The 15,980-nt window shown below is 43.8% G+C and overlaps 1 protein-coding gene across 4 annotated transcripts in view; it reads left to right on the top strand.

Annotated features, from left to right (window-relative positions):
* arhgap20.S (Rho GTPase activating protein 20 S homeolog) overlaps window positions 1-15,980 on the top strand; it is a 94,462-nt gene that overhangs the window by 21,902 nt on the left and 56,580 nt on the right. For 3 of the 4 annotated variants that reach the window (XM_018250338.2, XM_018250339.2, XM_018250337.2), the window contains one exon: window positions 8,610-8,692. In XM_018250338.2, the coding sequence (XP_018105827.1) occupies window positions 8,613-8,692 (80 nt within the window). In that variant the 5' untranslated portion in view covers window positions 8,610-8,612. The remainder of the gene's footprint in view (window positions 1-8,609; window positions 8,693-15,980) is intronic. The other variant, XM_041584570.1, reaches the window with a different exon arrangement.

Raw genomic sequence — 15,980 nt, 5'->3', positions numbered from 1 at the left:
GTCTTTGGGGATGCTGACTCTCCGTATTCCTTATGGTAAAGAACAGAAAGTATTCCCCTGACTTTGGACTCTTCGCTAGTCTGCTAAAGAAGTAAAAACTAGCACTCCATGAAAATCACGTTGTTTCATTCGCTGTTTCAAAAATACTTGGAATTAAAGCTTGAATGTTATATCTACAGTGGTGTGAAAAACTATTTGCCCCCTTCCTGATTTCTTATTCTTTTGCATGTTTGTCACACTTAAATGTTTCTGCTCATCAAAAACCGTTAACTATTAGTCAAAGATAACATAATTGAACACAAAATGCAGTTTTTAAATGAAGGTTTACGTTATTAAGGGAGAAAAAAAACTCCAAATCTACATGGGCCTGTGTGAAAAAGTTTTTTGCCCCCTTGTTAAAAAATAGCTTAACTGTGGTTTATCACACCTGAGTTCAATTTCAAAGGTTATAAAGCCATTTCTAAAGCTTTTGGGACTCCAGCGAACCACAGTGAGAGCCATTATTCCACAAATGGCAAAAACATGGAACAGTGGTGAACCTTCCCAGGAGTGGCCGGCCGACCAAAATTACCCAAGAGCGCAGAGACAACTCATCCGAGAGGCCACAAAAGACCCCAGGACAACATCTAAAGAACTGCAAGCCTCACTTGCCTCAATTAAGGTCAGTGTTCACGACTCCACCATAAGAAAGAGACTGGGCAAAAACGGCCTGCATGGCAGTTTTCCAAGGCGCAAACCACTTTTAAGCAAAAGAAACATTAAGGCTCGTCTCAATTTTGCTAAAAAACATCTCATGATTGCCAAGACTTTTGGGAAAATACCTTGTGGACGACGAGACAAAAGTTGAACTTTTTGGAAGGTGCGCGTCCCGTTACATCTGGCGTAAAAGTAAACAGCATTTCAGAAAAGAAAAATCATACCAAAGTAAAATATGGTGGTGGTAGTGTGATGGTCTGGGGTTTGTTTTGCTGCTTCAGGACCTGGAAGACTTGCTGTGATAGATGGAACCATGAATTCTACTGTTCTACACAAAAATCCTGAAGGAGAATGTCCGGCCATCTGTTCATCAACTCAAGCTGAAGCGATCTTGGGTGCTGCAGCAGGACAATGACCCAAAAACACACCAGCAAATCCACTCTGAATGGCTGAAGAAAAACAAAATGAAGACTTTGGAGTGGCCTAGTCAAAGTCCTGACCTGAATCCTATTGAGATGTTGTGGCATGACCTTAAATAGGGAAAATTGCGTCATACTTACCGTGATTTTCCTTTCCTTGACCTCTCCATGTCAGTAAAGTATCGGGTTAGCTCCGCCCCTTATGCCACGTCAAGAACCCTCCCACTCAAAGTTAATAAAGCTGACCCCTGAACCCTTGACCAGTGTCCAGTTACGAGCTTTTTTTTTTTTTTTTTTTTTTGTGGTCTCATTGGGAGGGCCGTACTGACATGGAGAGGTCAAGGAAAGGAAAATCACGGTAAGTATGACGCAATTTTCCCTATTCCTAGCCCTCTCCATGTCAGTACGTATCGGGACGGTAGCAAGCTACCAATCCCGGGTGGGAGACCCATAATATAATGAAGCCAAGGCAGATAGTTGCAATAAAAACTTTAATGTTTTCCAGCCGCAGATCTGAGGACATTAGAACCGAACTGGGAATTTTCTGCTGAGGCTATGTTTAATTTGTAGTGTGAGACAAATGTGTTGGGACTAGACCAGGATGCCGCCTTACAAATGACCTCCAGGGGTGTGCCCGCTTCAGCCGCCCATGAGGTTGCTTGTCCCTGGTAGAGTGCGCATTGACCTTTTCAGGCTCCCTTAGACCTTGGGAGGCATACGCCTTCTTAATGACTGTCTTAATCCAGCTTGCAATTGTGGATGAAGAGGCGGCTTTTCCCTTGTTCTTCCCTGCAGGAATCACGAACAAACGGTCTGACTTTCGGAATGTCTCTGTGGCCTTGCAGTATAAGTTTACTCCTGCTGCCACATCCAAGGCTCCTAGGACCTGATCCCCCTCCTCCGGAAAGGCTGGTAGGGATAACTCATCCTTGAAGTGGAATGGTGAGACCACCTTAGGCTTGAAGGTGTCTGCGAATCTTAAGACTACCCTGTCCTGGAAGAATACTGGGCTGGAGGTGTCCGTATCTAATGGCTTGAAGTTCTCCAACCCTCTTGGCTGAGGTAACGGCTACCAGGAATACACCTTGAGGGTGATATGCCAGACCGAACATTCGTCTGTTGGATAGAAAGGTGGTGAAGCCAATGCCGCCAATACTAGAGGCAAATCCCACTGAGGGCAGGAAGGTCTTTTTGGTGGAAGTATTCTGATAGCTGCTCTGAAGAACCGGACCACCAAGGGATGTTGTGACCACCTTGATTCTGAAAAGGCTGAAATGGCTGAGACTTGGGTCTTCAGTGTACTGATGCTTAGGCCCTTATCCAGTCCTGATTGCAGGAACGCCAGGATGTTACCTACTGTCAATGAGGACAATGAAATGTGCTTCTCCTGACTCCAATGGAGAAAAACCTGCCAGATTCTTTCATATCTGCTAGTGGTGGAATTCTTTCTGGATTTTAGGAGTGTCTCTATAACGACCTCGGAGAGACCTTGGACCTCTAGGTTCCGCCGCTCAATCTCCATGCCGTTAAGGCCCACGGGCCTGGGTCCGGATGGACGAACGTGCCCTGAATCAGTATAGGACCTGCTAGGGGAATCCTCCAAGGAGGTTCCACTGATAGATGCATTAGATGTGGAAACCACGGTCGCCTTGGCCAGGCTGGAATTATGCAAATCACTTCTGCTCTGTCCTCCCTGATTCTTCTGTATCACTCTGGGAATCAGAGGTAGAGGAGGAAAGACATAGGCTAAAGTCTGATTCCAATTCTGACAAAAGGCATCCACTGCCCATGCTGCCGGGTCTGGTTCCCTCGAGTAGAATCTCTTGCATTTCGTGTTTCCTGAAGTGGCCATAAGATCCACTACAGGACGTCCCCACCTCTGAGTTATCCTGCTGAAGATCTGTGGATGCAGGCTCCACTCGTGTCTCAGAAGATGGTGTCTGCTGAGAAAATCTGCTTGGGTATTTTCTCTGCCGGGAATGTAGACAGCTGTGAGATCTGACAGAGTCTCTTCTGCCAGGCAAAATAATGGTTCCACCTCCGCTAGCAGGATGCTGCTCTTTGTGCCGCCCTGTCTCCTGATGTAGGCTACAGCGGTGGTGTTGTCTGAGCGGATCTTCAGCCTGCAGCCTTCCAGCCGGTTGCCAAAAATTAAAGCAGGCCTGAACTATCGCCCTGATCTCTAGGATATTTGAGGATACGCCTGGAACTGGATTTGGCCATTGGGCCTGAGCTACCTGCCCCTTGAACTCCGCTCCCCAACCTACGCCTGAGGCATCTGTTGTCAGTATGGACCATGGAGTTGGAAACAGATTGGAGCCTCTCGTTATGTTCAAAGGATTGTTCCACCAAACCAAGGATTGATGTATGTCCGGTGATACCTGGATGCTCTGATTCAGATCCAGCCCGTCCCAACTGCGAAGGAATGTCACCTGAAGTGGTCTCAATCTCCAATGTGCCCAAGGGATAAGGCCTATAGCCGAAGACATTATCCCCAACAGGCTCAAGATTCTTGAAGCCGGGACGCAAGATGATGAAATCACCTCTTGGATAGCCCTGAAAGTTGCCTGTTGCCTTTGTTCTGAAAGGCATACTTGTCCCTTGACCGAGTCCCACCTGGCTCCGAGGTACAGTAGACTCTGAGATGGACGGGGTTGGCTCTTGTCCCAATTCAAGCACCACCCGTGGGACTGTAGGGAGAGGATAACCCGATCCCGATGGTCCAGAAGTTGATCTCTGGATGATGCTAGGACAATCAGGTCGTCCAAGTAGTGGAAAACTCTGATTTTCTGCCACCGCAATTGAGCCACTTGGGTTACAAGGATCTTCGAAAAAACCCGTGGGGCTGTGGACAGACCAAAAGGAAGTCCCTGGAACTGGAAGTGGTATCCCTCTATTGAGAATCTGAGAAACTTCTGGTCCTGGGGAGCAATGGGAACATGATGATATGCGTCCCGGATGTCCAGAGAGCACATCCAATCCCCCGGACATATTGCCTTCTTTACAGAATCCAGGGACTCCATCCGAAACTTCCTTGTTTTCAAGGTTCCGTTGACTGTCTTTAAATCTAAGATCGGGCGCCAAGCTCCTGATGTCTTTCTGACTAGAAAGAATACGGAGTAGACACCTTTCCCTATCTCCTTCTTTGGGACTGGAACGATCACTTCTTGATGAAGCAGATGCCTGAGGCACTGAAAAAGGGCCTCCCTCTTTTCCCGATTGACCGGAATTGTTGAAGGACGAAAAATGTGTAGTGGAATCCTGGACCCAAATTCTAGTTTGTAGCCCTCCCTGATTATGTTTAGAACCCAGGCATCTTCTGTAGAACTTTCCCAGGTGGCCAGAAAGAGGCGGAGCCTTCCTCCAATTTTTGGCCCCTGAGGACCCCCACCTTCATAACGGCTTACGGTTATCGCTGAAGGGTTTCCCCTTGGTTTGCTGGAAAAACCTTGGCTGGCCCCTCCAGTTGTTTGGCTTCGTGCTGGATTTCTTATCCCGAAAGGAATAGGAGTCCGAAGGCCTCCCAGGCCTGTAAGGCATCTTCCCTTTTGATGCTTGCGGTCCTAAGAATCTAGGCTTTTTCCTCTGGGGAAGATACTGGCTTTTGCCTCCAGAGGCCTTGGAAATCAATTCCTCCATTCTTTTCCCGAAAAGGAGATGGCCTTGGAAAGGAAGGGTGCAGAGGGCTATTTTGGAGATTGCGTCTGCATCCCATGACCTAAGCCAAAGAGCTCTCCTGGCAGAGACCGAGATGGCCATAGATCTAGAGGCCAATCTAACCAGATCGACCATGGCGCTGGTTAAGAAGGAGGCTCCCAGCCTCAATTCCGCCATACCCTCAAGAATATCTTTCTTGTCTTTACCCTCTTGAAGGGCCTGTTCTATACAGGACACCCAGGTCTCCAAGGCCTTGGATACAGAAAGACCTGCTACTGCTGGTTTGATAGATTCACTGGCGTTCAAAAAGGCTCTCTTCAAATCCGTCTCCATTCGTTTGTCCATGGAGTCACGAAGAGAAGCTTGATCATCGACTGGCAAAAGCACGCTTTTTGACAGGTTTAGGATTGGGGCATCCACTCCTGGGACTGAACAAAAGTCCTTAATGTCCTCTTCTCTGAAAGGGTACAATTTACTGAATTTCTGCTGGGTTGCACTTCTCTTTGAAGGTACTTCCCACTCAGATTTGATCAACTCCAACACCTCTTGGTGAAAAGGAAAGACCTTGTTCCTCTTTTTGCATGGTGGTAGGAAGGATGTAGATTGACCTTCCTCATCCCTAATATCTAATGCTTGTCTGACCGCTTTAACCAAAGGGGAGACTAATGTGAAGTCAAATGATGAAAGCTCCTCATCCGAATCCTCCTCAGAAGATGATCTGATGATATCAATGCCTTCCTCTGTGTCCAGAGGAGAAACCTCCTGGCTCTTTTTCTTGGTTTTAGATATTGCCCCCAACTCCTGGGCCACAACTTCTTTAATCCAGGCTCTTAGGTCTGGAGGGGGACCCGAAGAGGTACTTGCAACCTCCGACATGCAGGACTGGCACAGTCTCTTACTAGGCAGGGCCTCTCCTGAACAGCCTAGGCATACTCCTGGCTCCGTTTCAGGCAAGATGGAAGGATCAGGCGCCTCCTTTCGCTTAGCGGCAGTATCCATGGCACTAAGAGAAATGAGAGATGCATAGGTTAGGGCTATACGTTCTACGCAGGCCCACCCATTGTTCCTTTTTTTTTTTTTTTTTTTTACCTCTCCAGGGGAACTAGGCTTTTGAGGGGATGCGGCTGGGACAGCGGGAGCAAAAGGAAAAATATATAGCCTGGATCAAAATAAAAAGAAACGAAGAGGGTGTTAAGGTGCTGAAGGAACGAAATCCTAACCCCTGCAGGCTCTCCCGCTGTCCCTCTATACCAATCCCGGAGCTTACCGGTCTCTTGAAGAGGATCGGAGTAAGGCGGCACCGCAAGGCAGCTTGTCGGCTCAGCTGACAGGAAGCGTCTCAGCGGAAGTGACGAGGCCGCTAAGAAGCCTTGCGGATGCGACGCTCTGCGTAACGGACCTGCCGCCTCCCCTCCTCCCGCTTCCACGAGACAAGGTAGCACGCCCCCCTGTTAGGGGAGCGGTTCAAGGCGCCGGACGCTTTAGGGCAGGCCGGGTAGCCTGGAAGCGGGCGGAACTCCCCCCATGTGACTAAAAGTCAGGATAGATCCCGGTGGGGTAGCCCTAAAAAACCTTCCGTCAGGATATGAACGGAAAGGAAAAGAGGCTGTTCCAGGGCCGCCTTACGAGCAGGCCCTTGCTAGTTCCCCTAAAAATAAGACTATGCTCCAAAGGAGCGGCATAAGTGCGAAGAACAAAAAAAGACACTGGTCAAGGGTTCAGGGGTCAGCTTTATTAACTTTGAGTGGGAGGGTTCTTGACGTGGCATAAGGGGCGGAGCTAACCCGATACGTACTGACATGGAGAGGGCTAGGGAAAAGGCGGTTCATGCTAGAAAACCCTCAAATAAAGCTGAATTACAACAATTCTGCAAAGATGAGTGGGCCAAAATTCCTCCAGAGCGCTGGAAAAGACTCGTTGCAAGTTATCGCAAACGCTTGATTGCAGTTATTGCTGCTAAGGGTGGCCCAACCAGTTATTAGGTTCAGGGGGCAATTACTTTTTCACACAGGTTTGGATTTCTTTTCTCCCTAAATAATAAAAACCCTCATTTAAAAACTGCATTTAGTGTTTACTTGTGTTATCTTTGACTAATAGTTAAATGTGTTTGATGATCAGAAACATTTTGTGTGACAAACATGCAAAAGAATAAGAAATCAGGAAGGGGGCAAATAGTTTTTCACACCACTGTATAGTCACTTAAAACTTGCTGGTATCCAGATTGGGCCTTTGTTTAAACCCGGAAAAGGTGAAACAGTAACACCAAAACTATCAGTGAATGTGGAAAGGAAGACATACTTAAGAACTTGGTCTTCTGATATGTATCTGCGGAAGGGATGCACCGAATCCACTATTTTGGATTCGGCCGAACCCCAGAATACTTTGCAAAAGATTTGGCCGAATACCGAACCAAATCCTAATTTGCATATGCAAATTAGGGGTGGGAAGGGGGAAAAACATTTTACCTCCTTATTTTTTGACAAAAAGTCACGTGATTTTCCTCTCCATCCCTAATTTGCTTATGCAAAATAGGATTCAGATTCGGTTCGGCCGGGCAGAAGGATTCGGCCAAATCATGCTGAAAAAAGCCGAATCCCGAACCGAATCCTGGATTCGGTGCATCCCTGATCTGCGGTGTTAGAAAAACTTAGAAGGATCTTTAATAAAGACTGCATCCTATTCTGCTTAAAGGAGAATTAAAGCCTAACTAAAGAAGTAGGTAGAAATGTTGTACATTATGTGTTGTGCTTCTGTACCAGCCCAAGGCAACCACAGCCCTTTAGCGGTAAAGATCTGTGTCTCCAAAGATGCCCCAGTAGCTCCCCATCTTCTTTTCTGCTGATTCACTGCACATGCTCTGTGCTGCTGTCACTTACTGAGCTTAGGGACCCACTCACAATATACAGTACACATAGAATAGAAATGTCACAATATAAGACTGATTAGTAATTAATACAGATAATTACTACATGGCAGCACAGAAACCAGTGCAATTAGCATCAGAATTTAATAATCAGCAAACCTGTAGCATCAGCTTATATTACAGTCCAACCTCATTTTCTGCTGGATAATTAGTGACGACCCCTAAGCTTAGCTTCTCAACAGCTGCTCAGAGCCCACTGAGCATGTGAGTGTCACAGACACTTTCCAAGATGGTGACCCCCTGTGACAAGTTTGAAGTCCCGGATCATTGCTGGTATTGACAAGCTGAAACTTTAGGCTGGTGCAATAAGTTCAGTATATAAAATATGGCATTTTTAGCCACATTCATTTTTAGGGTTTAGCATTCCTTTAATTCAGTAGGTTTTCTCTTCAATTCTATAGGAAGGAATGACAGACAGATTCAACCTGTGCTGTTTTTGTCTAGAACCTCCACCAGGTCCCAACTTGCCATTGCTTTAACTGTGATCGGTGGTTGACCATGATCATGTAAGGCTGGAAAAAAAGGTGAGAACTTCTGCTTTATATCACATCGAGCAGAAAGTTCATTTTATGGTAAAATTCTTTCTAAACTTTGTAGAATGTATGAACATCCCAGTCCCCTGGAGTTGAAAGGGCGTCCACGATTGCTGCGTGCAGGGGAGTTAATAGAGGGTTGGGTAGAATATGACATATTCTTATGTACAGTTTAGGAAGGGAGTTAGGAGAGCTGCCTATTTAAGAAGGGATTTAGAAGAGCTGAACGCAGTCAGCCTGTGATTGAATGGTGCGGTCGTTCCACCATCTGCAAACAATAAAGATAATGTATACCTTGTACGTTGGAATAATTACTTATTGTGCGTCCCGGCCGTACTCTGGATCAACTGAGAATTCTGATTTTCTTTTTTTTTTCCACAGAAGATGAAGAGCTTGGCACAAAGACGTCAGTCCGCACCATCTCTCGTCCTGAGCAAAGCACTTAAATCGAGAACCATAAACAAGTAAGTCCTGTCTTCCAGCCCGGGATATGAATCAACGGCTTCTCCCAATCACGGGGGTTTTAAAGCAAATCCTCTTCTCAATAATTTAAAATAAAGAAACATAAAAACGTGTATCGGAATACTATATGTATCATGCGCCATAATGGGGTTTGCTGTGACCTGTTCAGCTTTCCTTGGATTCCATCCATCAGAATTATACAATTCCACAGGTCCCAGATGAGGGATCTTTTTAAAGTAGAACTAAACATGAAATCACTGGAGGGGGTGCTAAAATGTGCCCAGGGGTGGACAGTTTTCCACAAACAGGAGCACCGGCCCAGGGTATCAGGTAAGTAATTATAATTGCTGGACAGTGCTTAAAGGGGAACTAAAGCTTAACTAAAGAAGTAGACTTCTGTACCAGCCCAAGGCAACCATAGCCCTTTGTGCCTCCAAAGATGCCCCAGTAGCTCCCCATCTTCTTTTCTGCTGATTCACTGCACATGCTTAGGGACCCACTCACAATATACAGTACACATAGAATAGAAATGTCACAATATAAGGCTGATTAGTAATTAATACAGATAATTACTACATGGCAGCACAGAAATCAGTGCAATTAGCATCAGAATTTAATAATCAGCCTTGTAGCATCAGCTTATATTACAGACCAACCTCATTTTCTGCTGGATAATTAGTGACGAGCCCTAAGTTTAGCTTCTCAACAGCTGCTCAGAGCCCACTGAGCATGTGAGTGTCACAGACACTTTCCAAGATGGTGACCCCCTGTGACAAGTTTGAAGTCCTGGATCATTGCTGCTATTGACAAGCTGAAACTTTAGGCTGGTGCAATAAGTTCAGTATATAAAATATTACATTTTTAACCTTATTCATTTTTAGGGTTTAGTTCTCCTTTAAATAGTTAAATCGGGTTGAAAAAAAGACAAAGTCCATCAAGTTCAACAATTCAAATGAAACCCAATATCCATATACACACCCCTCCCTACTTTCACATAAATTCTATATACCCATACCTATACTAACTATAGAGTTTAGTATCACAATAGCCTTTGATATTATGTCTGTCCAAGAAATCATCCAAGTCCCTCTTATAGTCATTAACTGAATCAGCATCACAACATCACCCGGCAGTGCATTCCACAACCTCACTGTCCTGACTGTGAAGAACCCCCTACGTTGCTTCAAATGAAAGTTCTTTTCTTCTAGTCTGAAGGGGTGGCCTCTGGTACGGTGATCCTCTTTATGGGTAATTAGGTCCCCTGCTATTTGTCTATAATGTCCTCTAATGTACTTGTAAAGTGTAATCATGTCCCCTCGCAAGCGCCTTTTTTCCAGAGAAAACTACCCCCAACCTTGACAGTCTCCCCTCATAGACTGTAATGACCCTTTTTACTTTAGTTGGGCAAATATATTTGGGGCATTGTTTTTTTGTAGAGGCATGTAAGAGAAATCCATGCCCCAACCAGAGTTGCAACACTAGCATTGCTTCCGCCCATCTGCCTGCAGACTTTTGTGACAAGCTGAAATATGATCAATTCTAGGTTAAGAAAAAGTGCATTGTGGGTGAGAAAAGTGTATGTATCAGTATATTTAGAGTCGGTTGTACTCACAATACTGCACATCTTCACACAACATTACAAAGCAAGTATTTATGAAGCCAGCATATTCCACTGCGTTGCACCATAGAAAAGTTACACACACAGATTAGCCAAAATTTGTGAGCTCACGTGCCATGTCAAGGTCCCTCATTGTATGCGAGTCCTACGCTATCTATAGCATTCTATGTATGTACTGCATTTAAATCAAGTCCCCCAGCAACCAATGTGACTGAGTAGTAAGACCAACAGTTAACTCAGAGGCTCTAGTGAGAAAGCAGGAGATTTTAAGCTCCAGCCCATTAACATACACCTGTAAATCATTCCCTGTTTTGTAGGCTGAATGGCAGCTATAGGCAATACTGTGCGCTGGCAATCTTTCTCCTTCTTTTTGTGTACAAAAATTGGCTTTTTATCATTTATAGCAGTTTGAAATTCTCTAGCTGTCTATTTCTAAGCAAAAAAGTAGCGAGAGTATGTGTTTGGTTATGTCAGTATTTGTCCTCAAGGACAGGCAGGGCTTTGCTGCTCAGTGTTACACGTGTGATGTATCAGTTTTGTAATGATAACCACAGAAAGGTTGAATTGTCATGAAGGTCAGTAGTGGACACAAAGTGGCTTTGTTTTTACATACAGTGATCTTGGACTGTCCCTCACCCTCCTTATTTGCAGCAGTAGCCATCTATTGTCTCTCGCAGAGTAAAGGATACCCATGCTCGTACAGAGTAAAGGATACTCGTACAGAGTAAAGGATACTCCTACTCATACAGAGTAAAGGATACTCGTACAGAGTAAAGGATACTCCTACTCATACAGAGTAAAGGATACTCGTACAGAGTAAAGGATACTCATACTTGTACAGAGTAAAGAATACCCATGCTCGTACAGAGGAAAGGATACTCGTACAGAGTAAAGGATACTCGTACAGAGTAAAGGATACTCGTACAGAGTAAAGGATACTCGTACAGAGTAAAGGATACTCGTACAGAGTAAAGGTTACTCATACTCATACAGAGTAAAGGATACTCATACTCGTACAGAGTGAAGGATACTCATACTCGTACAGAGTAAAGGATACCCATGTTCGTACAGAGTAAAGGATACCCATGCTCTTACAGAGGAAAGGATACTCGTACAGAGTAAAGGATACTCATACTCGTATAGAGAAAAGGATACCCGTGTTCATACAGAGTAAAGGATACCCATGCTCGTACAGAGGAAAGGATGCCGATGCTCGTACAGAGTAAAGGATACCGATGCTCCTACAGAGTAAAGGATACCCTTGCTCGTATAGAGTAAAGGATACTCATGCTCGTACAGAGGAAAGGATACGCATGCTCGTACAGAGTAAAGGTTACTCGTATAGAATAAAGGATACTCATACTCGTACAGAGTAAAGGATACCCATGTTCGTACAGAGTAAAGGATACCCATGCTCGTACAGAGGAAAGGATACTCGTAAAGAGTAAAGGATACTCATGCTCGTACAGAGTAAAGGATACCCATACTCGTACAGAGGAACGGATACCCATGCTCCTACAGAGTAAAAGAAGATAACCATGCTCATACATAGTAAAGGATGCCCATGCTTGTATAGAGTAAAAGATACTCATACTCATACAGAGTAAAGGATACCCATGCTCGTACAGTGTAAAGGATACTCATACAAGACAGTTTATATGTAAATATATTTACACAAAAATATTTCACCACAATAGATGGCCAGTTACATGTGCATTGATCGTGATCCTCCTGTGCACATATAGCACAAACCCGTGTGACTCAGCCTGCACGACAAAATGTAATATCTTTTTTTGGGTTTTTTGTTAGTGGGTGCTCAGATTTATTGTCGTACAGATTCCTATGTCTGGTCCGTAACAGGTTATTGTTATACCCACTACTGCACCTTGGTCGCCAGTTTACAATTTAGTGATTTTTGATTTTTGCTTGCTCATTTATGAATCCCAAGCCCAAATATCCTAAAAGAGTCCTGTAGAATTGTGCTTAGGTAGGTTAGGGGAAGGTGTATGCTTGTGTATTTATATGGTGACTGTCTGTGCCGGCTATGAACCATTCTAAGGACGTCTCCCTGCTGATACCAAGCCTTTAAGGAAGGAGTTCCTTTAATTTAATTTCCTCTAAAATAAAAAAAACTTTTTTCCAAATCCCATTAAGTTGTCATGTGATTCTTAACATTAATTAGAAAAATAGTTAAAAAAAGGCCATAACAGTATGTTACAACTAAAATGGCTTGTGCTTAATTAGATCTGGTGGTGTGTTGGCGACTGTATATAAAGTGAATAGATGTGGCAAGCAGAAGAGACGAGGTGGCACATGGATCTGTGTGAGAGGCGCAGCGTGAGTCACTTGTAGCACATTCCCTAATAGGATTATTCGGCCAAGCGGCTCTCGTGTACCATCTGTTGCCATGTTTTCACTTACATGTTGCATCGCAAGCTACAGGGCAGGCAGTGGGTGGGTATAATCGTTTTTTAATTAGTTCTGTTCTTTTCGGCGCCAGAAAAGCTCTGGTCCCATCTGAAAGCTGGAAGGAGGCAGAAGAGGACTGCAAGTAATTAAAGAACTATAAAATAAATAATGAAGGCCAATTGAAAAGCTGCTAGGAATGGGACTTTCGGTAACACAATACAATTTAACATAAAGATGAACTAACCCTTTGACCGAGTTGCAGAAAAAAACATTTGTATAAGGAGGCACAGTGAAGGGTCAAACTTCAACTATACAGGCCGAACAGATGAAAAGGATAGTTGGCAAGACCCAAAGGAAAACCGTATTAGCACCAGCAACATAAACCGAAGGTTGTCTTTTTCCTACAACGGATATATGGGATTGGCCGGAATAGAAACTGATTGCAATGCCGGCTCAGTTTATTCAGTTGGGAGCTACAGCACCGGAGGGTTAAATAAGTGATGCAGACAGCACCTCAGTATGGCACACACAGAGAGCATAGGGCAGGCAGAATATTGCACACACAGGGAGCAGGTAACCAGTTTTATACGACCCAACTGCAATTACAGTTGTAAATTGGCCTTTTCATTAGATTTATACCTTAAAGGGATTCTGTTATGATTTTTATGATGTAGTTTTTATTTCTAAATTAAACTGTTTATACTGCAAATAATTCACTCTACCATATAATATTTCATTCCTGAACCAGCAACTGTATTTTTTTAGTTGTAATATTGGTGTGTAGGTGCATCTCAGGTCATTTGGCCTGGTCATGTGATTTCAGAAAGAGCCAGCACTTTGGGATGGAACTGCTTTCTGGCAGGCTGTTGTGTCTCCAAATGTAACTGAATGTGTCGCAGAGGGACCGAGATTTTACTATTGAGTGCTGTTCTTATAACTACCAGGGAGCTGTTATCTTGTGTTAGGGAGATTGTTCTGCTGATTGGGGGGGGGGGGAAGGGAGGGGTGATATCACTCCAACTTGCAGTACAGCAGTAAAGAGACTGAAGTTTATCAGAGCACAAGTCACGTGACTGGGGGGAGCTGGAAAACTGACAATATGTCTCATGTCAGATTTCAAAATTAATTGTAAAAAAGTCAGTTTGCTCTTTTGAGAAACAGATTTCAGTGCAGAATTCTGCTGGAGCAGCACTATTAACTGATGCATTTTGAAAAAATATTTTTTTTCCCATGACAATATTCCTTTAACAGTGGTAGGACCACAAAGTTACTTACTCTCTAGTCCGTTTGTAAGAACTTCCAATATTTACCTAGCATTCATTATACAGGTATGGGATCTGTTATCCGGAAACCTGTTATCCAAAAAGCACAGAATGACCGTCTACCATAGGCTGAATTTTAATCAAATAATTCTAATTTTTAAAAATAAATTCTTTTTTCTCTGTAATAATAAAATAGTACCCTTTTCTTAAGTCAAACTAAAATAATACATGATCCTTATTGAAGGAAAAACAATCCTGCTGGATTCATATAATATTTATTTAATATTTAAAGGGGTGGTTCACCTATAACTTTTAGTATGTTATAGAATGGCAACTTTTCAGTTGGACCTCATTATTTATTTTGCTATAGTTTTTGAATTATTAGCCTTCTTCTGACTCTTTCCTGTTTTCAAAAGGGGGGAGGTCACAGACCACATCTAAAAACAAGCCTTTTAAAGTATTTAGTTGGTCTCTTTTTGGTGAACAAAAGCATGTGACTTATGTACTGTAATACAGCAGCCTTCCTCCTCCTGCCTCTTAATTATCCTTGCCATCGTTATATGCTACTTGAATTTAATTTCTGCGTCAAATCACCGGCATTTGTTTGACGTTTTCAAAACATTGCGGTTTTGAATTTTTATATATTTTTTTATTGTATCCCTTGTGATTATTAAATTCCAACTGCTTTCCTACTAATTAAAGTGATCTAAATGCCTTTTTTATCCTCGCCCCACATCTACCCCAAGAATGCTTTAACTTTCTTTTCTTTGCTGTAATTGTTTCAACCACATCATCATTTCAGTAAAGTAAAGCCTTTAAATATTACACTTTGACTCTTCCCTTTCCAGTTGTGGATGAAGATTCATTGTCATTATATTCTTAACCTATCTTCTTAATTTACAGGTGGGAAAAACTTTATTTTAGCATCTGGCTTTCACTACATACCATTCATTAAAATGAGAAATAGACCTTAGTTATGTTCCAGATGCCAGAGTACCCAGTTCCACCTGTTGTTCTCACTGCCTTTTGGGGTGTCCAACTGCCTTTGGGAACCATTGGGGACTCTTTTTTTAGGCGAAGTGTGGGAAAGCTCATTAATAGCCTTGGGGAAGGGACTGAGGCTGTGAGATAGCAGGTATAGTAGGGAGATATGGTGCCTATAGTAACAGTGGGATAATAGTCTCTGGGAAGGGAGTGTGACTGTGGGATAGCAGGTATAGTAGGGAGAGATGGTGTCTATAGTAACAGTGGGATAATAGTCTCTGGGAAGGGAGTGTGACTGTGGGATAGCAGGTATAGTAGGGAGAGATGGTGCCTATAGTAACAGTGGGATAATAGTCTCTGGGAAGGGAGTGTGACTGTGGGATAGCAGGTATAGTAGGGAGAGATGGTGCCTATAGTAACAGTGGATAATAGTCTCTGGGAAGGGAGTGTGACTGTGGGATAGCAGGTATAGTAGGGAGAGATGGTGCCTATAGTAACAGTGGATAATAGTCTCTGGGAGTGTGACTGTGGGATAGCAGGTATAGTAGGGAGAGATGGTGTCTATAGTAACAGTGGGATAATAGTCTCTGGGAAGGGAGTGTGACTGTGGGATAGCAGGTATAGTAGGGAGAGATGGTGTCTATAGTAACAGTGGATAATAGTCTCTGGGAGTGTGACTGTGGGATAGCAGGTATAGTAGGGAGAGATGGTGTCTATAGTAACAGTGGGATAATAGTCTCTGGGAAGGGAGTGTGACTGTGGGATAGCAGGTATAGTAGGGAGAGATGGTGTCTATAGTAACAGTGGGATAATAGTCTCTGGGAAGGGAGTGTGACTGTGGGATAGCAGGTATAGTAGGGAGAGATGGTGTCTATAGTAACAGTGGATAATAGTCTCTGGGAAGGGAGTGTGACTGTGGGATAGCAGGTATAGTAGGGAGAGATGGTGTCTATAGTAACAGTGGGATAATAGTCTCTGGGAAGGGAGTGTGACTGTGGGATAGCAGGTATAGTAGGG

This window comes from Xenopus laevis, chromosome 2S (assembly GCF_017654675.1).
Source record: "Xenopus laevis strain J_2021 chromosome 2S, Xenopus_laevis_v10.1, whole genome shotgun sequence".
Classification (NCBI taxonomy): domain Eukaryota; kingdom Metazoa; phylum Chordata; class Amphibia; order Anura; family Pipidae; genus Xenopus; species Xenopus laevis.
This window is presented reverse-complemented; position numbering and strand designations above follow the sequence as displayed.